Source organism: Hyperolius riggenbachi, chromosome 11, assembly GCF_040937935.1.
Source record: "Hyperolius riggenbachi isolate aHypRig1 chromosome 11, aHypRig1.pri, whole genome shotgun sequence".
NCBI classification, from domain to species: Eukaryota; Metazoa; Chordata; class Amphibia; order Anura; family Hyperoliidae; genus Hyperolius; species Hyperolius riggenbachi.
In genome coordinates this window covers 120,235,641-120,259,036 of record NC_090656.1, presented here as the reverse complement: position 1 = coordinate 120,259,036, position 23,396 = coordinate 120,235,641, and the positions used below count along the sequence as shown (strand labels likewise).

The following is a 23,396-nucleotide window of genomic DNA, read 5'->3' as shown; positions in this document are numbered from 1 at the left end:
TGAATCGGTAGTATAGAAATCCGGATTCGCCATGATCGTGATTTGGACTTGATGCCCAATTCCGAATTCGACTCAGATTTTAACCGTGATCACGATTTGACTATAACGATTAATAGCAAAGAAATTTAGCAAAGAAAAATAGCATTTTTTTTTCGAAAAAGAACTTATAGTTTTTGAGAAAAATAGATTGTAAAGTTACAAAGGAAAAAAGTATTTGTGATTAAAACCCCGCCAAAATCCGCCGACTTAAAGGGATACTGTAGGGAGGTCGGGGGAAAATGAGTTGAACTCACCCGGTGCTTCTAATGGTCCCCCGCAGACATCCTGTTCCCGTGCAGCCACTCACCGATGCTCTGGCCCCGCCTCCAGTTCACTTCTGGAATTTCAGACTTTAAAGTCTGAAAACCACTGCGCCTGTGTTGCCGTGTCCTCGCTTCCGCTGATGTCACCAGGAGAGCACTGCGCAGGCCCAGTATGGTCTGTGCCTGCGCAGTACGCTCCTGGTGACATCAGCGAGAGCGAGGACACGGCAACGCAGGCGCAGTGGTTTTCAGACTTTAAAGTCTGAAATTCCAGAAGTGAATTGGAGGCGGGCCAGAGCATCGGTGAGTGGCTGCGCGGGAACAGGATGTCTGCGGGGGACCATTAGAAACCCCGGGTAAGTTCAACTCATTTTTCCCCAACCCCCCTACAGTATCCCTTTAAAGCGGTTTATAGCAAGGCCCCCTTACACGCTTGCCAGCTATGTTACAAATCTTACAAATCCTACAAATTTGCCAGATACGTTAAGAAGAACAGTGGGAACAAGAGGAAAAACATTTTCAAAAAGACCTTCTAGTTTTTGAGAAAATCGATTTTAAAGTTTCAAAGGAAAAAAGTATACATTTAAATGTGGTAAATACATTAACTGTCATTCACCGCATTTACATGTATACATTTTTCCTTTGAAACTTTAAAATCGATTTTCTCAAAAACTAGAAGGTTTTCTTGTTCTCATTGTTGTTCTTAACATATCTGGCAAATTTGGGGTTTCTAGCATGTAAGGGGGCTTTGATATTAACTGCTAAAGTTGGCGGGTTTTTAATCACGAATACTGACTAGTGATCATGAGTCTGGTAACAAGTGCAATCATGAGTGCATTCGTGATTGGCATTCGTGATTGAGAGCCGATCACGATTGCCGATTACAACCTCGTGATCAGCAAGAACAACTCGTCATCACGAGTTACTCGTGATCACGAGGTCGTGACGAGCACCACTGAACATGAGACATTACTTTTTTTTAACCAATGTCTGATGTTAGAAGAGAAGATGAGTTCACTACCAGCTCAGATAAAAGCATCCAATGTATTCTATATAAAGCACAGAGACAATATTTGTGCTTTATATTCAATAAATTGGATGTTCTTATCAGAGCTGGCAGTGGCTTCATGGGTGGGCTGTGTACTACTCTGGTATTTATCACTGCTGGTGGCGCCCTCCACCGGCACCTGTGATGGGGTTGAGTGGCTTTCAACTTCTTCATCCAGTGCATGATGCTCCTGCATTTCAGATACTGTACTTACTATTAGAGTTGGGCCGAACCTCCGATTTTAGGTTCGCGAACCGGGTTCGCGAACTTCCGCGGAAGGTTCGGTTCGCGTTAAAGTTCGCGAACCGCAATAGACTTCAATGGGGATGCGAACTTTGAAAAAAAAAATAATTATGCTGGCCACAAAAGTGATGGAAAAGATGTTTCAAGGGGTCTAACACCTGGAGGGGGGCATGGCGGAGTGGGATATACGCCAAAAGTCCCCAGGAAAAATCTGGATTTGACACAAAGCAGCGTTTTAAGGACAGAAATCATATTGAATGCTAAATGACAGGCCTAAAGTGCTTTAAAACATCTTGCATGTGTATACATCAATCAGGTAGTGTAATTAAGGTACTGCTTCACACTGACACACCAAACTGTTCACTGAACAGAACAGGTATGCAGTGGCGGGTTCACTAAACAGGTATACAGTGGCGGGTCCACTGAACAGAACAGGTATGCAGTGGCGGGTCCACTGAACAGAACAGGTATGCAGTGGTGGGTTCACAGAACAGGTATGCAGTGGTGGGTTCACAGAACAGGTATGCAGTGGCAGGATCACTGAACAGGTATGCAGTGGTGGGTGGGTTCACAGAACAGGTATGCAGTGGTGGGTTCACAGAACAGGTATGCAGTGGCAGGATCACTGAACAGGTATGCAGTGGTGGGTGGGTTCACAGAACAGGAATGCAGTGGCAGGATCACTGAACAGGTATGCAGTGGTGGGTGGGTTCACAGAACAGGTATGCAGTGGCAGGATCACTGAACAGGTATGCAGCCAGGAAAAGCTAAGCCTAACTAATCTTTCCCTATGAGAGACAGACAGCAGCTCGCCCTACTCTCTCTAATGCAGGCACACGAGTGGCCGTAATGGCCGCCGCTGCCTGCCTTATATAAGGGGGGTGGGGCTCCAGGGGCTAGTGTAGCCTAATTGGCTACACTGGGCCTGCTGACTGTGATGTAGAGGGTCAAAGTTGACCCTCATAGTGCATTGTGGGGCGAACCGAACTTCCGGAAACGTTCGCCTGCGGGAGGCGAACGCGAACCACCGAAGTTCGCCGGGAACCGTTCGCCGGCGAACCGTTCGGCCCATCTCTACTTACTATACTGAGCCACACATAATATCAATGAACATTAATGTTATAAAAACACTTTTTGCCATGTATGTTATATACACTGTACACCAGAAATACTGTCTCGATACTTTACAACCTTACCCATGCCACTACTGTCCATTTTTGTGTTAAAACTTTCCTTACAATGCTGGCATATGATTAGCACACTATACAGGCACATGTGTACCTAAAATAGGAAAAAATATAGTTCTGCTTTTTTGTTGTAGTTATTGCACCAGTAATTTTGAATTGCACCTTTACATTTCAGCTCCAAAGTCCTGTTTGATGCACTCAAAAGAGATTGCAATTTCACATAATGGCTGCAGTGCTGTTGTCTCCGTTTCATATTGCAATGGATTATGTCCAAGTTTAAGCGAGTAAGTATCAGACAGTTGATTTACAGTATGGATTTACATAGGGAAAAAAAGATGGGAGAATGTGGGAGGAAACCAAGAGCCAAGTAGCCAACCTAGTTTAATTAGTTGATGACACAGGGATTAAAACCACATGAATAATTAAACAGCAGTTGGTCAAGATAACGCCAGGCACCTCTGTGTCTGGCGTTATCTTGACCAATTGCTGTTATTTACTCTGTTTACTATTGCCTAGTAGGGCGGGGTTGTACTTGTGAGACGTGTTGCGTCTTTTGTGGTGCGGATCAATGCATTTCCATGATATTGAATCTCACAGTTTTTTGTGTGTCCTTAAAGGAGGTACAGTGGGTTGCAAAAGTATTTCACATTTTGTCACATTACTGCCACAAATATGCATCAATTTTACTGGAATTCCACGTGAAATACCAATACAACCTGGTGTACACGTGAGAAGTGGATCGAAAATCATACATCATTCAAACATTTTTTACAAATAAATAACTGCAAAGTGGTGTGTGCGTAATTATTTGGCCCCCTGAGTCAATACTTTGTAGAACCACCTTTTGCTGCAATTACAGCTGCCAGTCTTTTAGGGTATGTCTCTACCAGCTTTGCACATCTAAAGACTGAAATCCTTGCCCATTCTTCTATGCAAAACAGCTCCAGCTCAGTCAGATTAGATGGACAGCGTTTGTGAACATCAGTTTTCAGATCTTGCCACAGATTCTCGATTGGATTTAGATCTGGACTTTGACTGGGCCATTCTAACACATAGATATGTTTTGTTTTAAACCTTTCCTTTGTTGCCCTGGCTTTATGTTTAGGGTCATTGTCCTGCTGGAAGGTGAACCTCCGCCCCAGTCTCAAGTCTTTTGCAGTCTCCAAGAGGTTTTCTTCCAAGTTTGCCCTGTATTTGGCTCCGTCCATCTACCCATCAACTCTGACCAGCTTCCCTGTCCCTGCTGAAGAGATGCACCCCCCGAGCATGATGCTGCCACCACCATATTTGACAGTGGGGATAGTGTATTCATAGTGATGTGTGCAGTGTTAGTTTTGTGCCACACATAGCGTTTTGCATTTTGGCCAAAAAGTTCCATTTTGGTCTCATCTGACCAGAGCACCTTCTTCCACATGGTTGCTGTGTCCCCCACATGGCTTGTGGCAAACTGCAAACGGGACTTCTTATGCTTTCTGTTAACAATGCCTTTCTTCTTGCCACTCTTCCATAAAGGCCAACTTTGTACAGTGCATGACTAATAGTTGTCCTATGGACAGAGTCTCCCACCTGAGCTGTAGCTCTCTGCAGCTCATCCAGAGTCACCATGGGCCTCTTGACTGCATTTCTCATCAGCGCTCTCCTTGTTCGGCCTGTGAGTTTAGGTGGATGGCCTTGTCTTGGTAGGTGTACAGTTGTGCCATACTCCTTCCATTTATGAATGATCGCTTGAACAGTGCTCCGTAGGATGTTCAAGGCTTTGGAAATCTTTATGTAGCCTAAGCCTGCTTTAAATTTCTCAATAACTTGATCCCTGACCTGTCTTGTGTGTTCTTTGGACTTCACGGTGTTGTTGCTCCCAATATTCGCTTAGACAACCTCTAAAGCCCTCACAGAACAGCTGCATTTGTACTGACATTAGATTACCTACAGGTGCACTCTATTTAGTCATTAGCACTCATCAAGCAATGTCTATAGGCAACTGACTGCACTCAGATCAAAGGGGGCCGAATAATTATGCACACACCTCTTTGCAGTTATTTATTTGTAAAAAAAAATTTGGAATCATGTATGATTTTCGTTCCACTTCTCATGTGTACACCACTTTGTGTTGGTCTTTCATGTGGAATTCCAATAAAATGGATTCATGTTTGTGGCAGTAATATGACAAAATGTGGAAAACTTCAAGGGGGCCGAATACTTTTGCAACCCACTGTAGGTCCACCACTGCCTCCTCAGCAATTTTTAGCTATTTTAGTTACTTTTATCCTCTTGACGCCTCTGTTTTGTTCTTCATAAAAACATTAAAGTAATAGAGGTTTATTACTGTATAAAGATGTGTAAAAGTAGATTTATGCATTCTGCAAGACCAGGGTTTTTTTTCGTAATGCTTGAGACTTGTGGTTTTCTGAGTTCTGGATAACAGGGGTTTTACTTGTAGTTAATAAAAATTGTGAATATTAAAAAGCACATATTCTACTACACATACACAAATAAGAGACAGAAAAAGAATGCAAGTAGATGGGTAAAATAGTAAACTAATTATAAAAAGGCTGAAATATCACAGTAGTAAAGTAAACATTCAGAGTACCTCCCGTTTTGAAATGGTTTCCTATTATAGTCAGTGCCCCTAAAGTTAGGCCTGGTTCACATTGCAAGAGCTTTTTTAGTGCTAGTGATTTGAAAGGCTTTTGCTAATACAATGCTGTGGGTTATTTTTATAAAATCATGTTGCTCAATTGAGAACAAACTCATAGCATTACATTAGCAAGAGTTTTTTAAAACACAAGCGCTTAGAAAAAGCTCTTGTTGTCTGAACCAGCCTTAAAGGGATACTGTAGGGGGGTCAGGGGAAAATGAGTTGAACTTACCCGGGGCTTCTAACGGTCCCTCGCAGACATCCTGTGTTGGCGCAGCCACTCACCGATGCTCCGGCCCCGCCTCCGGTTCACTTCTGGAATTTCAGACTTTGAAGTCTGAAAACCACTGCGCCTGCGTTGCCGTGTCCTCGATCCCAGTATGGTCACTATGGTCTGTGTCTGCGCAGTACACTCCTGGTGACATCAGTGGGAGCGAGGACACGGGCGTGCAGGCGCAGTGGTTTTCTGACTTTAAAGTCAGAAATTCCAGAAGTGAACTGGAGGCGGAGCCGGAGCATCGGTGAGTGGCTGCGCCAACACAGGATGTCTGCGGGGGACCATTAGAAGCCCCGGGTAAGTTCAGCTCATTTTCCCCCGACCCCCCTACAGTATCCCTTTAACCTTCCTGGCGATAACCCCGAACGTAGTTCGGGGTAAGCCGCGCAGGAGGTTTTCTCAGGCCCTGCTGGGCCGATTTGAATAATTTTTTTTTGCTGAACGCAGCTGGCACTTTGCTAGCTGCGTCAGCACTTCAATCGCCGCCGCCCCGCGCTCGATCGCCGCTATCCGCCTCGCAACACAGCCCCCCCCCAGACCCCTGCGCTGCCTGGCCTATCAGCGCCAGGCAGCGGCAAGGGGTGGATCGGGACTCCCTTAGACGTCACGACGTCCATGACGTCGGTGATGTCATCCCGCCCCTTCGCCATGGCGACGGGGGAAGCCCTCCAGGAAATCCCGTTCTTTGAACGGGATTTCCTGATCGCCTATCGCCGGAGGCGATCGGCGGGGCTGGGGGGATGTCGCTGAGCAGCGGCTATCATGTAGCGAACCCTCGGCTCGCTACATGATGTAAAAAAAAAAAAAAAACGGCTGCGCTGCCCCCTGGCGGTTTTTAATATACTGCCAGGAGGGTTAAAGAGAACCTGTACTGAGTAAAATTATTTAAAATAAACACATGAGGTAACTTCAAATGAACATTACATAGTTACCTTGCCATCAGTTCGTCTCAGAAGCTCACCATTTTCTTCTGACAATTATCACTTCCAGTTCTGACAACATTTTGTCAGAACTGAAATATATCAGTTACTATCAGTTATATATCAGTTGCTGGCAGTTACAGCTGAGAGGAGAACTGATGTGTTCATGTTTCCCTATGGCTCAAGTGGGCGATATTACAGTTTAACTGTGTGCTGACCAGGAAGCTGTTATGGGGTAATGGCCATTTTCAAAATGGAGGACGTAGAATTCCATTGATCACAGTGGACAAACAGGACACAGGAGAGGAAAAAGAGATCGAGGAGTAGACTACACTGCAGGTAAGTATGACTTGTGTAGGGTTATTTTGACTTTTAATTTTCAGTACAGGTTTTCTTTAAGACTGTAGACACGCTGTGAACATTTTCTGGGTGCTTTTCTGACCATCAGTGCTTCCTGACTTGCATTAAAATCACAGTAAAATTGCCGCAATCGTGATTTTTTAAAAAATTGTGATCAAAACAATTTTACTGCGATTTTAATGCAAGACAATGGAACAATTTTTTCACAGTGTGTCTACAGTCTTAGAGAACACTTTTTTTAATGACTTGAAACTGCAGCTGGAAAACAGCGTGGCCAGCCTCTAGAAAGTGGCGGGTTACAGGAGATCTGAGATACTTAGAGATTCAGGTTCGACCGTACGAACTTCTCTTGTGGTCTTGCCGACAAATATGCCAGACCACAAAGAGATTTTAAAAAGGTAGAGAACCCATTTTACCAATACGGGGATGTGAAGCTCAAAGCAGATGATTAATCAGAGCACACTGAAGCTTAGTTACAGTGTGGGAAACAATTGTTTGAATCCCTTTTTAAGTTTGTAGGTTTTCCCAATTACAAAGAATTGAACATTTTGTGATTTTTAAAGGAGTTCATTTTAATGGTGAGAAGCAGAAAACTGAATAGAAATCAAGAACAAGAAAATGACATAGTCTTGATCAGGGCTGTGGAGTCCATACAAAAATCATTAAACTCCGACTCCAATTCTGACACCTTAGTTTATGAAACCACCGACTCCAACTCCGACTCCAGGTACCCAAAATTGCTCCGACTCCTCGATTCCGACTCCTTAGTCTAATTTTTACAAAGGCTATGGATTTGGTTCAAAAATCATCCGACTCCTCAGTTTATTGAAACCACTGACTCTTATTCCAGGTCCCCAAAATTGCTCTGACTCCTCGATTCTGACTCCACAGCCCTGGTTTTGTTGAGCAGAAAAAAAAGAAACTTTCTTTACTGTGAAATTAGTGTTTCCACTGAAATTCAATGAATGCATGCGCTAATCCTTCATACCCTCTGTAGGTGTCCACATGCCAGTCCTTACCCAGGTCAGAATTAGAATTTTCAACTCCGAGTAATTTTTTAAGGGACTGTGGTCATTCTTTTATCTAAGCCTGGTGTTTAAAGGAATCTCAGCCATTAACCTGCCTGGCGTTCTATTAAGATCGCCAGGGAGGCTGCGGGAGGGGTTTTTTTTAATAAAAAAAAAAACTATTTCATGCAGCCAACATGCATGAAAGCCCACTAGAGGGCGCTCCGGAGGCGTTCTTCCGATCGCCTCCGGCGCCCAGAATAAACAAGGAAGGCCGCAATGAGCAGCCTTCCTTGTTTTGCTTACATCGTCGACATAGCGACGAGCGGAGTGACGTCATGGACGTCAGCCGACGTCGTGACGTCAGCCGCCTCCGATCCAGCCCTAAGCGCTGGCCGGAACTTTTTGTTCCGGCTACGCTGGGCTCAGGCGGCTGGGGGGACCCTCTTTCGCCGCTGCTCGCGGCGGATCGCCTCAGAGCGGCGGCGATCAGGCAGCACATGCAGCTGGAAAAGTGCCGGCTGCGTGTGCTGCTTTTTATTTGAGCCAAATCGGCCCAGCAGGGCCTGAGCGGCAGGCTCCGGCGGTACTGGACGAGCTGAGCTCGTCCAGACCGCCCAGCAGGTTAATAGGACAAAAAGTTCTAGCCAATCAGAACAAGTTGTTTCCAGTTTTGTCATCAGTATCCATATTGTGTCACAATAAATCTGGTGCCTTTGCTGGGGGTGAAGCTGCACTTCTGTCCATCCTAGCATATTCAGTATACAAAAGGCTAGGGGTCTGCCAAGCTTCTATGCATATTAATAGCTGATTAATTGGTGAGTTTTTAACCCTACAAAATGTAACGCTCTATAGGCATTTGTATTATTGTTTACGGATCAGGAGACTTATCAGAGGCAAGAGCGCAACATTGTGGGTCTGTTAACCTGTTTAGGGGTCTGCTATTTTAAAATATCTTTGCAATTAAGAAAATTGCTGCAAAACCTAATTTACTAATATTTGTTGAAAGTTGAGTGTAACACATGTTCTGTTCATTCATCTTTAATCTAGTGACTGAGGGGTGGGATGAATACAAACAGCTCTCTGCATTTCTGTGTATCTTATGTTAACATGTTAATGTTTACATGCAGGTTTTCAAGTACATTACAGAAAATGGAAAGAAAATGTAATTGCTGCATTGAAACCGCAAGTTCAAGTTTTGAGGTTGATTTAATCTGTCCAGGTCATAAAGCTAACATTACATTCTCGGTCACTTATGCAAAAAGCTGTGCCTGCACCAGTGTGAACTGCAACGTCTGAAATTTGCTGTCAACAGATGTCACATGACACACGCAGAAGATGTGCTCCTTAATTACAGACTCAGAATAAATCATGTACAAACAGTATGTTTCACATGTTAGTGATGTTTTAGGTTTTCTTTCCAGGCTTGGCATTATTTGTTGTCTTGGTTTGCTTCTCAGTTCAAATGGACTAGATGTACCGAACACTTTTACATGTAAATTAAATGCCTGTCTAATCTGTCTATGTAATCAATGGTAAACACATTTCAGTTGACTGTTTGCGTGAAACTAAAGTGTTTTTGGTGTCTCCCTTCCTGAGGCACACAGATGATTGATTGCTAGCACAATAAAAAACAATTGCCTCTGGTTTGGTCTCTTACATATGTGCCAGCTGAGAATGAGGGTCTCTTAAAAACTACCCACACATTATTCACCCACAACACGGATCATCCTGCAATCAACATTACAACCAATATTGCAGATCAACCACAGAAAAAAATGCCTATCCTGATCATGTAATCCTATCCTTTATTTTTTTTTTAAGTTTCTTTTTATTGTTGTTTTAAAAGGTAAATTACATTTATATTTAAGTCCAACAAACCCCGGAACAGTCGAGGGATACACCAAACAAACAGTAAGAAAAAAAGCTTACAACATTTAAGGCTGTACTTTGATTATGATTGTATTATTGATTATGTTACAGATAAGCTTTAGCAATGGCAATAAAATATAAAGAGTATTCATTGTAATATAACCTATTCCGATAGATATCCCATGTTACACTATTTCTGTATAAGATGAAGTATCTAGTGTATTCTTGCATCTCCCTCAGGAATCCACAAATTTGGTATTAAATATATCAAAATAATGGCCTCAATGTGCTACCGTAGTAAATCACATTTTAGGTCACTTTGAGTAGTGTTGGGCGAACATCTAGATGTTCGGGTTCGGGCCGAACAGGCCGAACATGGCTGCGATGTTCGGGTGTTCGACCCGAACTCCGAACATAATGGAAGTCAATGGGGACCCGAACTTTTGTGCTTTGTAAAGCCTCCTTACATGCTACATACCCCAAATTTACAGGGTATGTGCACCTTGGGAGTGGGTACAAGAGGAAATTTTTTTTAGCAAAAAGAGCTTATAGTTTTTGAGAAAATCGATTTTAAAGTTTCAAAGGGAAAACTGTCTTTTAAATGCGGGAAATGTCTGTTTTCTTTGCACAGGTAACATGCTTTTTGTCGGCATGCAGTCATAAATGTAATACATATAAGAGGTTCCAGGAAAAGGGACCGGTAACGCTAACCCAGCAGCAGCACACGTGATGGAACAGGAGGAGGGTGGCGCAGGAGGAGAAGGCCACGCTTTGAGACACAACAACCCAGGCCTTGCATGAGGACAAGAAGCGTGCGGATAGCAATTTGCATTTTGTCGCCATGCAGTCATAAATGTAATACAGATGAGAGGTTCAATAAACAGGGACCGGAAACGCTAACCCATCACAGATGTTCATTGTTCATGTTACTTGGTTGGGGTCCGGGAGTGTTGCGTAGTCATTTCCAATCCAGGATTGATTCATTTTAATTTGAGTCAGACGGTCTGCATTTTCTGTGGAGAGGCGGATACGCCGCCGATCTGTGACGATGCCTCCGGCAGCACTGAAACAGCGTTCCGACATAACGCTGGCTGCCGGGCAAGCCAGCACCTCTATTGCGTACATTGCCAGTTTGTGCCAGGTGTCTAGCTTCGATACCCAATAGTTGAAGGGTGCAGATGGATTGTTTAACACAGCTACGCCATCTGACATGTAGTCCTTGACCATCTTCTCCAGGCGATCGGTGTTGGAGGTGGATCTGCACGCTTGCTGTTCTGTGTGCTGCTGCATGGGTGTCAGAAAATTTTCCCACTCCAAGGACACTGCCGATACCATTCCCTTTTGGGCACTAGCTGCGGCTTGTGTTGTTTGCTGCCCTCCTGGTCGTCCTGGGTTTGCGGAAGTCAGTCTGTCGGCGTACAACTGGCTAGAGGAGGGGGAGGATGTCAATCTCCTCTCTAAAGTCTCCACAAGGGCCTGCTGGTATTCTTCCATTTTGACCTGTCTGGCTCTTTCTTCAAGCAGTTTTGGAACATTGTGTTTGTACCGTAGATCCAGAAGGGTATAAACCCAGTAATTGGTGTTGTCCAGAATGCGCACAATGCGTGGGTCGCGTTCAATGCAGTCCTAGGCCGAAGAGGTCATAGCCTAGGGTCACAAAACCTGTTTATTTGGGCAATTTCAATGGTGGCGAGTCTGACGTACATAAATCGCAGCAATGGCCGTTAGCAACGTCTGAATCTCACGAAATGTCTCATGCAGGTAGAATACATATTGTTAGACTTGGGCTCCAAAGATGGGTTCCCTACATCTCTGCAAACCAGAGTTACATGGCTCCAAATTTGGTAAAATCCCCCATAGGCTTTCATTGGGCCTCCTATTTACAGTTCCAAAATCTCACATCTTTTCAAAGGGCAATTACTCAGCAGTACCAAATTTTCTAGCATTGTAGGGACCCTTAGGGGGAACATGACTGGTGAGTTTCGGGCCCCTAGGCCAAAGAGGTCATAGCCTAGGGTCACAAAAACCTGTTTATTTGGGCTATTTCAATGGTAGTGATGGTGACGTACATAAATCGCAGCAATGGCCGTTAGCAAAGTCTGAATCTCACGAAATGTCTCATGCAGGTAGAAGACATATTGTTAGACTTGGATTCCAAAGATGGGGTCCCTACATCTCTGCAAACCAGAGTTACAGGGGTCCAAAATTGGTAAAATCCCCCATAGGATTTCATTGCCTCCCTATTTCACTTTCCAAAATCTCACATCTTTTCAAAGGGCAATGGCTCAGCAGTACCAAATTTTCTAGCATTGTAGGGACCCTTAGGGGGAACATGACTGGTGAGTTTCGGGCCCCTAGGCTGAAGAGGTCATAGCCTAGGGTCACAAAAACCTGTTTATTTGGGCTATTTCAATGGTAGTGATGGTGGCGTACATAAATCTCAGCAATGGCCGTTAGCAAAGCTTGAATCTCACGAAATGTCTCATGCAGGTAGAAGACATATTGTTAGACTTGGATTCCAAAGATGGGGTCCCTACATCTCTGCAAACCAGAGTTACAGGGGTCTAAAATTGGTAAAATCCCCCATAGGATTTCATTGCCTCCCTATTTCACTTTCCAAAATCTCACATCTTTTCAAAGGGCAATGGCTCAGCAGTACCAAATTTTCTAGCATTGTAGGGACCCTTAGGGGGAACATGACTGGTGAGTTTCGGGCCCCTAGGCCGAAGAGGTCATAGCCTAGGGTCACAAAAACCTGTTTATTTGGGCTATTTCAATGGTAGTGATGGTGGCGTACATAAATCGCAGCAATGGCCGTTAGCAAAGTCTGAATCTCACGAAATGTCTCATGCAGGTAGAAGACATATTGTTAGACTTGGATTCCAAAGATGGGGTCCCTACATCTCTGCAAACCAGAGTTACAGGGGTTCAAAATTGGTAAAATCCCCTATAGGATTTCATTGGGCCTCCTATTTACCGTTCCAAAATCTCACACCATTTCAAAGGGCAATGGCTCAGCAGTGGCAAAACTCACCAGTCATGATCCCCCTAAGGGTCCCTACAATGCTAGAAAATTTGGTACTGCTGAGCCATTGCCCTTTGAAAAGATGTGAGATTTTGGAAAGTGAAATAGGGAGGCAATGAAATCCTATGGGGGATTTTACCAATTTTGGACCCCTGTAACTCTGGTTTGCAGAGATGTAGGGACCCCATCTTTGGAATCCAAGTCTAACAATATGTCTTCTACCTGCATGAGACATTTCGTGAGATTCAGACGTTGCTAACGGCCATTGCTGCGATTTATGTACGTCACCATCACTACCATTGAAATAGCCCAAATAAACAGGTTTTTGTGACCCTAGGCTATGACCTCTTCGGCCTAGGGGCCCGAAACTCACCAGTCATGTTCCCCCTAAGGGTCCCTACAATGCTAGAAAATTTGGTACTGCTGAGCCATTGCCCTTTGAAAAGATGTGAGATTTTGGAAAGTGAAATAGGGAGGCAATGAAATCCTATGGGGGATTTTACCAATTTTGGACCCCTGTAACTCTGGTTTGCAGAGATGTAGGGACCCCATCTTTGGAATCCAAGTCTAACAATATGTCTTCTACCTGCATGAGACATTTCGTGAGATTCAGACTTTGCTAACGGCCATTGCTGCGATTTATGTACGTCACCATCACTACCATTGAAATAGCCCAAATAAACAGGTTTTTGTGACCCTAGGCTATGACCTCTTTGGCCTAGGGGCCCGAAACTCACCAGTCATGTTCCCCCTAAGGGTCCCTACAATGCTAGAAAATTTGCCACTGCTGAGTAATTGCCCTTTGAAAAGATGTGAGATTTTGGAACTGTAAATAGGAGGCCCAATGAAAGCCTATGGGGGATTTTACCAAATTTGGAGCCCTGTAACTCTGGTTTGCAGAGATGTAGGGAACCCATCTTTGGAGCCCAAGTCTAACAATATGTCTTCTACCCGCATGAGACATTTCGTGAGATTCAGACGTTGCTAACGGCCATTGCTGCGATTTATGTACGTCAGACTCGCCACCATTGAAATTGCCCAAATAAACAGGTTTTGTGACCCTAGGCTATGACCTCTTCGGCCTAGGACTGCATTGAACGCGACCCACGCATTGTGCGCATTCTGGACAACACCAATTACTGGGTTTATACCCTTCTGGATCCACGGTACAAACACAATGTTCCAAAACTGCTTGAAGAAAGAGTCAGACAGGTCAAAATGGAAGAATACCAGCAGGCCCTTGTGGAGACTTTAGAGAGGAGATTGACATTCTCCCCCTCCACTAGCAAGTTGTACGCCGACAGACTGACTTCCGCAAACCCAGGACGACCAGAAGGGCAGCAAACAACACAAGCCGCAGCTAGTGCCCAAAAAGGAATGGTATCGGCAGTGTCCTTGGAGTGGGAAAATTTTCTGACACCCATGCAGCAGCACACAGAACAGCAAGCGTGCAGATCCACCTCCAACACCGATCGCCTGGAGAAGATGGTCAAGGACTACATGTCAGATGGCGTAGCTGTGTTGAACAATCCATCTGCACCCTTCAACTATTGGGTATCGAAGCTAGACACCTGGCACAAACTGGCAATGTACGCAATAGAGGTGCTGGCTTGCCCGGCAGCCAGCGTTATGTCGGAACGCTGTTTCAGTGCTGCCGGAGGCATCGTCACAGATCGGCGGCGTATCCGCCTCTCCACAGAAAATGCAGAACGTCTGACTCAAATTAAAATGAATCAATCCTGGATTGGAAACGACTACGCAACACTCCCGGACCCCAACCAAGTAACATGAACAATGAACATCTGTGATGAGTTAGCGTTTCCGGTCCCTGTTTATTGAACCTCTCATCTGTATTACATTTATGACTGCATGGCGACAAAATGCAAATTGCTATCCGCACGCTTCTTGTCCTCATGCAAGGCCTGGGTTGTTGTGTCTCAAAGCGTGGCCTTCTCCTCCTGCGCCACCCTCCTCCTGTTCCATCACGTGTGCTGCTGCTGGGTTAGCGTTACCAGTCCCTTTTCCTGGAACCTCTTATATGTATTACATTTATGACTGCATGCCGACAAAAAGCATGTTACCTGTGCAAAGAAAACAGACATTTCCCGCATTTAAAAGACAGTTTTCCCTTTGAAACTTTAAAATCGATTTTCTCAAAAACTATAAGCTCTTTTTGCTAATTTTTTTTTCCTCTTGTACCCACTCCCAAGGTGCACATACCCTGTAAATTTGGGGTATGTAGCATATAAGGAGGCTTTACAAAGCACGAAAGTTCGGGTCCCCATTGACTTCCATTATGTTCGGAGTTCGGCCATGTTCGGCCCGAACCCGAACATCTAGATGTTCGGCCAACACTACACGTGACCCGTTCGGCCAATCACAGCGCTAGCCGAACGTTCGGGTAACGTTCGGCCATGCGCTCTTAGTTCGGCCATATGGCCGAACAGTTTGGCCGAACACCATCAGGTGTTCGGCCGAACCCGAACATCACCCGAACAGGGTGATGTTCTGCAGAACCCGAACAGTGGCGAACACTGTTCGCCCAACACTAACTTTGAGCTGCTTGAGATGTTATTATTCTCCTAGTAGTGGACGGCCCAGGCAGTTTGTAATGTTGCCAGAATTTATATGAATACCCTTAATCTGGGAATGTGTGTCACGGTTACTTATCCAGACACCCCATACCTTTTGAAACTTATTAGCACACCGCCTAGCAATGAATGCGGCTTTGTATAGGCGTAAGGATGAATTAATTGTTTTTTTTTCCAGAATCGGAGTGTTGGTGGATCTGGTTGTTTCCACTGTAATAAAATGCATTTTCTGTAATAAAATAGTAATAGTCCAACTAATGTTCTTTGAGCTCTGGTTGGGGCTAGAGCCATCATCACTCCCCAAGCAGGCAGTATAGTGGTTCAAGAGGGATCCTAATCTTAGTTACTCATGTAATGTATAAACACATTACTTCCCACTGCATAGCTATCTTGGGGTATAACCAAAATATGTGATCAAAGTTTGCTGACTCCATACCACCTCTCCAGCATTTATTGGAATTGGAAGCATGACATTTTGCCAGTCTGATAGGAGTTATGTAAGCCCTATGTAGAATTTTAAATTGTATTAATTTATCTTTTGTAGCAATTACATATTCAAAAGGCTTAATCAAGGCATTTTCCCAATCTTCATCATCAATTTTAGGAATTAGATTGGACCAAGGTTGCGTATAAATGGAAGAGTGGGGTACCTTGAGTAGTATTATATGTTGATATAAGGTGGAAAGAGTTTTCTGCAAGTTATCCTTCCTAATAATATCCTCTAGTTCTGAGGTTTGTAGACTAATCAGCCCCCCCCCCCCCCCAATATTGTGTGTGAAAGGTGTGCCTCATCTGTATATACCGCAAAAAGTGAGCATTTGTTAAAGATACATTTTCTTTAAGGTTGCCGAAGTCTACTAAGGATTATTCCAGAGGGGAGTATAGGGGGATATTCTAATACTAGGGGAGTTGTACCATGAGTGAACTATATTCCAGGCCTTGATTATGACTCATATTAGTAGTTAGGAGATAAGGTGCTTTTATTCCTCTGTATAAGATCTATGCTAGAGGCTCGAACGAGGCAAGATGCGCCATGTCTAAAACCATGGAGGAGTTGGAGTGATCTTGAACCAGCCACCAATGTGCAGTGACCAGCTGGCTTGCTATAGCATATTTATAGAAGTTTGGGAAAGCTAACCCTCCCTCTGTCCAAGGTTTCTGCAGCTTCTTTAGGTTAATATGGGGTGTTTTGTTATTCCAAACAAAACTGCAGATTAGAGAATTCAATTAAACAAAGACATTTTTCTTTATCCAAATTGGAGAATTCCTAAACAGGTAAGTATATTTGGGTAAAAGCTTCATTTTTATTAGGTTGATTCTACCTATTAGGGAGAGTGGAAGGCATTTTCGGCCAACAAGTTTACGTTTAGTGTCTTGGAGTAAAGGGAGAAGATTGTCATTGTAAAAGTCCAGAGAATTGTGAGATATCCAAATGCCCAAATATTTTGTTTTCTTAACTGATTGTAATGGAGTGTGTATTATAGTATTCTGAGTAAGGGGGAGCAACTTGGACTTACTCCAATTGACTTGTAGCTCTGACAGTGGGGAAAAGGAATCAAATGTGTGAAGTGTACCTTTAATAGAGTTGTTTGGGTCCTCCAAATACAATATCATGTCATCAGCATACGGGGATACCTCTCCTCCAGCCCCCCCCCCGATAATTATTTTAACAAAGTATTTTGGCGTTGAGCAGCTGCGATGGGTTCAATAACCAGCGCAAAGAGAGCCGGAGAGAGAGGACACCCCTTCCTCGTACCTCTCTGCAAGTGAATATTCTTGGAGAGTGACTGCCCAATTCTAATATTAGATTTAGGGTAGCTATATAATAATTTCAGTTCAGAAATAAATGTGGTCCCGAACCCAAATTTAGACAGTGTTGCCCAGAGGTACTTGCATTCAAAGGATTGAATGCCTTCTGTATGTCTAAAAAGGCAAGCGCTCTTGGGGTGTCAGTTTCTGAGGATAACTGAATGTGGGTATAAATACGTCTTAGGTTAATATCGGTCATTTTTTAAGGCATAAAGCTGGTTTGGTCTGGGTCAATTATGTCAGTAATGCATGTATTTGCTCTAATGGATATAATTTTAGTAAGTATTTTTTGGTCGTTATTTAAAAGGGAAATGGGACGGTAGGAGCTGTATTTAAGGGGGTCCTTATCTGGCTTGGGTATGAGTATTACGTGTGCTTGGGAAAAGGTCTCCGGCAATCCATTACCAGGCAAACTATGTTGTATAATTTAGTTAGATAAGGGGCTAGTATTTTAGCGTTTCTTTTATAGAATTTGATGGGTATTCCATCCGGGCTTGGGGATTTCTGTGAGGGAAATGACATAGGGTTAATTACCTCGTCCTATATAATAGTTTTGTCCAGTGCTTGGGATATTTCCCCGTCTAACTGTAATGGAACGCGGAAAAGCCGCCGCGTGTACTGACAGCAAGGCGGCTGATTCCGCGTCCAGCGCGGCGGTTTGCATGCAGCAGCATGCATCTGGTGTGGCTGGGTCTGTTAGTTCACGCAGATTGAGAAATACGCGCGCGCGCGCTGAGAGGCAGAACCTTTATGACAGCCGAGGAGGGATCAGCTGACCAGGTTGGTCAGCTGACCTCAGAGCAAGTGACTATTGGTCAATCACTGATGGGTGGCGCCGGAGAGCGCTGCTCTATATATAGTTATTGCGGGTCAGTCTCAGGTTGTCTGCCGTTGCGAACACTTATGTGAAAGCACTCAGACCTTAGTCAGATCCTACAGTGCGTTAGAACCAGGAGGACCTGGGAATTCACACTGAGCCAGATTACTCCAGTTTATCAGTGTGTTATACTTCAGACTAGTTCCAGGGTGTCGAGACCACGGACCTCACACTCAAGTAGAGGGACTTTGTGTTATCATTGTGTTATACTTCAGACTAGTTCCAGGGTGTCGAGACCACGGACCTCACACCCAAGACTAGGCATTGTTTGATATCTGTTATGACCTACTGCTTTTCTGACTATCCCTCTGCTTTCTGATTCGGTACCTACGCATATCTGATTATCTTTTGCCAACCCTGCCTGCCTTTGGATACCGAATCAGCCTTCTGTCTATGTACCTTGTCTGTCCGTGTGTTGCCGACCTGGCTTGCCCGACCTTGAGAGCTATCTCTCTCCCTTAGAGATAGTCTCCAGACCTGCTAGTGACATCCACCTTTCAGGTGTCATTCACTCACGGGTCCTTCCTACTTTCAGTCTGGGACTCCACCCCTTTGGAGGTCTCAGGCTGCTGGAAGGTTTTTGCACTTCTCAGACGGCAGTATCGCCCATACTGCCAAAGACCACCTGCTCCTCGGGTGGTCCTACTCAAAGTCATTACTGTTGCACCAAACACTCACATTATATAGGTGTCCAGAGGTTAGTTATACTTGGATTATCGGTGATTCTGCAGATCATCAATAATCAGGCATATATCTGTATTCTTGGTGATACTGCAGATCACCAATAATCAGATTCTCTCTGTGTGCTGACACCGATTAACATTGGCATTTGGGACAGGAGACGGGAAATTTTCACATCTTCACCTTTAAATTTAGAGGTGTATAGATCCGTATAATATAGTTGGAATTGTGCTAGGATATCAGGATATCAGAAGGTTTGGCTGATATATCACCAGAGTCTAATCTGATCTCAGGAATATTTGGTTGTTCAGACGGGTTACGTGTGCTAGTAATTTCCAATCTGATCTCAGGAATATTTGATCAGATGGGTTACGTGTGCTAGTAATTTCCCGTTTTTATCTCCTCTCTCAAACACAGATTGTTGCCATTCAGTGAGAGAAGTTTTAGTTAAATCTGTCAGTGTTCTTTTGCATCAGGTCTAGATAAGAGCTATCATCAGGATTAGCGGCAAATTTTTCGGTGGCCCATTCCTCAGTTTGGCAAAGCTGCACTAATGTTGCATCATGTTCTTTTCTACAGCCTGAGATTTGATTAATATACTCTCCTCGAATTGTAGCTTTAAAAGAATGTTTGGGATCTTAATGAAGGCTCAGTTTCCCCACAAGTTACGTGGGACACGTGACTTGTGGGGAAGCATAGCCTTCATTAAGATCCCAAAAATTCTGAATGGAATTTGAGATTTTATTCCCTATATTCTTATCTTGTATCCATTTAGGATGGAGTTTCCAAAGAGCTTTGTTTTTATATGCTCCAAAAGAGCATGTGAGTTCAAGTGGGGCGTGATCTGAAAGACCACTAGGTAAGTATGATGCTGATTGTATATAGGATAATAACTCTGTGTTTCCAAATGCTAGGTCTATTCTCAAAGCAGATCTGTGAGTGGATGAGAAGTGTGAGAAAGCAGTTTTTTCAGAATTCTTCCATCTCCAAATCTCTGTGTAACGAACGGTGGAGCACAGAGAGGATCTGATGACCGGTGATCTGCAATATCACTGGGAATACAGATGTATACCAGATTATAAGTGATCTGCAGTATCACCGATAATCTGATATACCAGCTAACCTCTGTACTTGAGTAGAGTGTAGTGTTTGGTGTAACAGTAACTCTAAGAGGACTGAGCCTCAGTGCAGTGGGGAGTACTGCACGGCTTCCTTCCGAACTCTCCAAGGCGGGAGGAGTCAGGCTGCGAGCAGGAAGGTAAGTCTGAGAGTGACACTCAGGAGAAAGTGTCACTAACAGGACGGGGAACCGCCTCCAATAGTGAGGTTGGTTCTCGAGGTCAGACAAGCCAGATCGTAACACACGGACAGATAAAGTACAGATTCAGAAGGCAGAGGCGGAGTCTAGGTACAGGCAGAGTTCGGCAACAGGGTATCAGAAATATCGAGGTACAAGATCAAGAGGCAGAAGCAGAGTCTAAGGACGAGCCGGGGTTCGTCAACAGAGTATCAGAATAGCAAGGTACAAGATCAGAATACAGGAGGATGGTCAGGCAGGCAGAAGGTCATAACAGATAATCACAATCAAACTAGTACTTTAAGCTATCAACAGAATCTAGCTAAGTGTAGGATTACAGCTCCAGCTGGTCCCGGCACACTTAAGGATCTGACTACGGGTCTGAGTGCTCCCACGTATGTGTTCGCAACGCCAGACAAAGAGCAAGTGAACAGCCAGCAGTATATATACACAAGGACCTCTCCAGGACCTCCCTAATTGCTGGACCAATGAGAGTAGTGGAAAATGTCAGCTGACCCGCCTAGTCAGCCGACTCCCTTCTGGCTGTTATTTAAGCTCTGCCTCTGCGCGCGCGTCACTCTGAATCTAGGTGGACTATCAGTCCCAGCCACACCAGTACTGTTTTGCAATGTATCCAGTGAACCGAGTGCGGGAGCCGTCTCCAATGCGGATTCCGCCGTTCCCAATGCGGATTCCGCCGCTCTGCCTATGCGGCATGCAGCGTTTTTTCCGCGTTGTGATGCCATGCTGGACGCGGAAACAGCCGCCTCACCTTGAGAGGCAGCGGCTTTTCCGCGTTTCATCACACTCTGTGAGTGTCATAGCATCTGCCCACTGTACCAGTTCAGGGTCAGCCGTTCTGGAGCGGTTAGTAGTGTCCTTTTTGGCCTCAATAATATAATTTAAATCACCTATAAGAAGGAGTTTAGCAGGAAGAAATGTTTGTAATTTGCAAGTTATTAGCTGCAGTAGTGAGGCTTGTAGTGGCAGGGGCATATATTCCCACAATACCGAAGGGGATTCCATAAATTACCATATGTATAATAACATATCTACCTTTTGAGTCCGTGTAGGAGTTTAATAATTTATAGTTAAGAGCTTTGCTAATCAGAACCGACGTCCCTCTAGAGAATGTGGAATAGGTGGAGTGAAAAGCTCTGCTTACCCAGGGTTTGTGTAACGACTTTACCAAAGTACTGTCCAGATGTTTCTTGAAGAATGAGAATATGCGGTTTATGTAAGTATTGAAACATTAAGGATCTCTTGAAAGGGAATCGAAGTCCCCAAACATTTCAAGAGATAATTTTAACCAGTGATTCCATACTTCCAATCATGCTTTAGTAAATATTGTTTTATTCTCTGAATTTGTAGTAGACCCCGAGGGAGATGCAAAGTATAGGCACATTTAAAGAGAACCCGAGGTGGGTTTGAAGATTATTATCTGCATACAGAGGCTGGATCTGCCTATACAGCCCAGCCTCTGTTGCTATCCCAAACCCCCCTAAGGTCCCCCGGCACTCTGCAATCCCTCATAAATCACAGCCACGCTGCTGACAAACAGCTTGTCAGAGCTGGCTGTGTTTATCTCTATAGTGTCAGTCTGCTGCTCTCCCCGCCTCCTGCAGAACTCCAGTCCCCGCCTGCATCCCTTCCCTCCCTGCTGATTGGAGGGAAGGGACGGGGGCAGGGACCGGAGCTATGCAGGAGGCAGGGGAGCAGCTGAGACTGACACTACAGATGTAAACACAGCCTCACAGCATGGCTGTGATTTATGAGGGATTGCAGAGTGCAGGGGGACTTTAGGGGGGTTTGGGATAGCAACAGAGGCTGGGCTGTATAGGCAGATCCAGCCTCTGTTTGCAGATAACATTCTTTAAACACACCTCGGGTTCTCTTTAAGTTCTATAGAATTCAAGCAAATAGGAAAACGTAACATGAAAGATGTAGTGAAAAGTAAGCTTTTTCTTAAAAATGTAAACCTAAACATAATACCCTGTTGTGGTAATAACCAGGAACAGTACATAACGACTTTAACCACAAGTTTAATCCCTAACGGAAACAAGCCCAGATACGATGATCTGCTACAGACTTTGGGTATCTATCTTATACAGGATATAGTACCTGTAGTTGGTGGGGTGACAGCAGGGGAAAAAAACAAAAACAGAACAGTTCCACTGCCCAGCAGCACCTGGTATCTAAGGCATACTAGGAGGCAAGTTTCTTTTATTTGAGCAGCTATCTATCTTTTAAAGTTAGCTGGAGGGAGTCTATATTGGTGTGCTAAGTATACATACTTTGGGCTCATATTGCTAGAAGATGTGGAGATTTCATTAGTCTAAGGTTATGTATAGCATACTTCTTGTGTTTAAGATATACCGTATTTTTCGGACCATAAGCTGCACCGGACCATAAGACGCACCTAAGTTTGAAGGCCAATAACCAGGAAAACAAATAAAACTAAACCTGGTGCATCCATGGTACAGGGGCATCTTGTGGATCTTTTCCCCTCCCCAATTTATATGTCCCCCTTGTGTCCCTGTGTCCCCTTTGTACCTTTAGTGTCTCCCTTGTGTCCTCCTCTGTCCCAATGTCCTCATCCGTGCCCCTTGTGTCCTCTTAAACGCCCCCCCCCCCCCGTGTCCTCCTAAGTGCCCCCCGTGTCCTCCTAAGTGTCCCCTGTGTCCTCCTAAGTGCTCCATGTGTCCTCCTAAGTGCCCCCAGTGTCCTCCTAAGTGCACCCAGTGTCCTCCTAAGTGCCCCCAGTGTCCTCCTAAGTGCTCCCAGTGTCCTCCTAAGTGCTCCCAGTGTCCTCCTAAGTGCACCCAGTGTCCTCCTAAGTGCTCCCAGTGTCCTCCTAAGTGCCCCCAGTGTCCTCCTAAGTGCCCCCAGTGTCCTCCTAAGTGCCCCCAGTGTCCTCCTAAGTGCCCCCAGTGTCCTTTAAAGTGCTCCCAGTGTCCTCCTAAGTGCCCCCAGTGTCCTCCTAAGTGCCCCCAGTGTCCTCCTAAGTGCCCCCAGTGTCCTTCTAAGTGCCCCCAGTGTCCTCCTAAGTGCCCCCAGTGTCCTCCTAAGTGCCCCCAGTGTCCTCATAAGTGCCCCCTGTGTCCTTTAAAGTGCCCCCTGTGTCCTTTAAAGTGTCCCCTGTGTCCTTTAAAGTGTCCCCTGTGTCCTTTAAAGTGTCCCCCGTGTCCTTCAAAGCGTTCCCTGTGTCCTTCAAAGTGTCCCCTGTGTCCATCAAATTGCCCCTGTATGCTTTTAGATGCCCCCC

The 23,396-nt window shown here is 44.7% G+C and overlaps 1 protein-coding gene across 1 annotated transcript in view; it reads left to right on the top strand.

Annotated features, from left to right (window-relative positions):
• LOC137537713 (intestinal mucin-like protein) overlaps positions 1–9,599 on the top strand; it is a 280,540-nt gene extending 270,941 nt beyond the window's left edge. The window contains exons 13-14 of the mRNA XM_068259654.1: positions 2,956–3,064; positions 9,110–9,599. Of these exons, the coding sequence (XP_068115755.1) occupies positions 2,956–3,064; positions 9,110–9,278 (278 nt within the window). The 3' untranslated portion in view covers positions 9,279–9,599. The remainder of the gene's footprint in view (positions 1–2,955; positions 3,065–9,109) is intronic.
• Positions 9,600–23,396: the final 13,797 nt, after the last annotated feature.